Source organism: Branchiostoma belcheri, unplaced genomic scaffold (assembly GCF_001625305.1).
Source record: "Branchiostoma belcheri isolate BF01 breed outbred unplaced genomic scaffold, Haploidv18h27 scaffold180, whole genome shotgun sequence".
Classification (NCBI taxonomy): domain Eukaryota; kingdom Metazoa; phylum Chordata; class Leptocardii; order Amphioxiformes; family Branchiostomatidae; genus Branchiostoma; species Branchiostoma belcheri.
The window spans coordinates 273804-275078 of NW_017803269.1; the positions used below are offsets into that span (position 1 = coordinate 273804).

At 43.8% G+C, this 1275-nt stretch overlaps 1 protein-coding gene across 1 annotated transcript in view; it reads left to right on the top strand.

The window, feature by feature from the left end:
• Nucleotides 1–1275, top strand: part of LOC109467503 — an 11393-nt gene that overhangs the window by 4645 nt on the left and 5473 nt on the right. Inside the window, 2 exon segments of the mRNA XM_019765516.1 lie at nt 609–723; nt 951–1139. Coding sequence (XP_019621075.1) covers nt 609–723; nt 951–1139 — 304 coding nt within the window.

Below are 1275 nucleotides of genomic sequence, written 5' to 3' on the forward strand. Positions count from 1 at the left end.
TGGTTACAGACTGGCCAATTTGGTACTGTCTTACCCCACCAAAAGATCTGCTTGGAGATTAGTATACGGCCAAAATGAAAGGACTTCCAAGAATTGTCCTCACTTATTTGCATATCAATCAATAGTTCGTACTTACAAACCTGCTTTTCTGACAACTCTCCAGTGTCACTGACGAAAGGTAGTGGATGCTACCTGAAACGTTTGACCGTTTCCAAAATCATATCCAGTTTCCTGTTATCATATCCTGTTTTTTGGCGAAGACTACAAGTTGATTTCTCTGTCCGCTGCAGTGGCGGTTGACAACATCATGGCGAAGAAGGGAAAGGAATACGAGGCGATGGTTAAAGGAGAAAAGGACGGAGTGGAAGAGAATAAGAGCCGCGGCCAGAAAACCAGGTTGTTCTTATTTTGTGAAATCGTGTGTATTTCATTCATTCATTCATTCATTCATTTATTCATTCATTCATTCATTCATTCATTCATTCATTCATTCATTCATTCATTCATTCATTCATTCATTCATTCATTCATTCATTCATTCATTCATTCATTCATTCCTCAATCCATTCATTCCTCAATCCATTCATTCATTTATTCATTATTCCCAGGTTCCCCACGGTCCTGTGCTCAGTCCTGCTGTTCCTGTTCGTGGCGTGTCTGTGCGCGACCATCGCCTGCGGGATCCACTTCGACCGGGTCTGGGTCGTCTTTCTCGTCGGCACGGTTAGTCCACGCCAGGTCCAAATGGGTTAGAGTTAGGGTTAGAACCAGGCACGGTTGATTGATATGCGCAAACTACTGATTGATATGCAAATAAAGTGAGTCACTGACGAAAGCTAGTGGATACTACCTGAAACGTCTGACCGTCTCCAAAATCATATCCAGTTGCTTGAGTAACTGCTTTTTGGCGTAGTCTATCTCTTTACTCATGAAAAGGACAACTGTTACAGGTGGTGGCATTTGTGCTGCTGGTGGGGACGGTCGTGTACGGTTTCAGGCGGCGGATCCTCGACTGTTGCGCCGCGAAGATCCCCCTTCTGCAGAAGTCCAACCCGATGTATTGGATGGTGGGCATCTACTTGGAGTGGGTGGACCCTCCCAACATGGCGGAAGCTCCTAAATCGGAAAAGCGCTATGAGGTAAGGATTTTTCAGCTTTATTTTATTTATTTGTTTTTACATATATTCACATATATATATATATATAAAAATGGCGAAGGGAAACAGGCAAGTGCCTTTACAAGCACCCTTACCACATAGCCCCCCTCCCCAACAT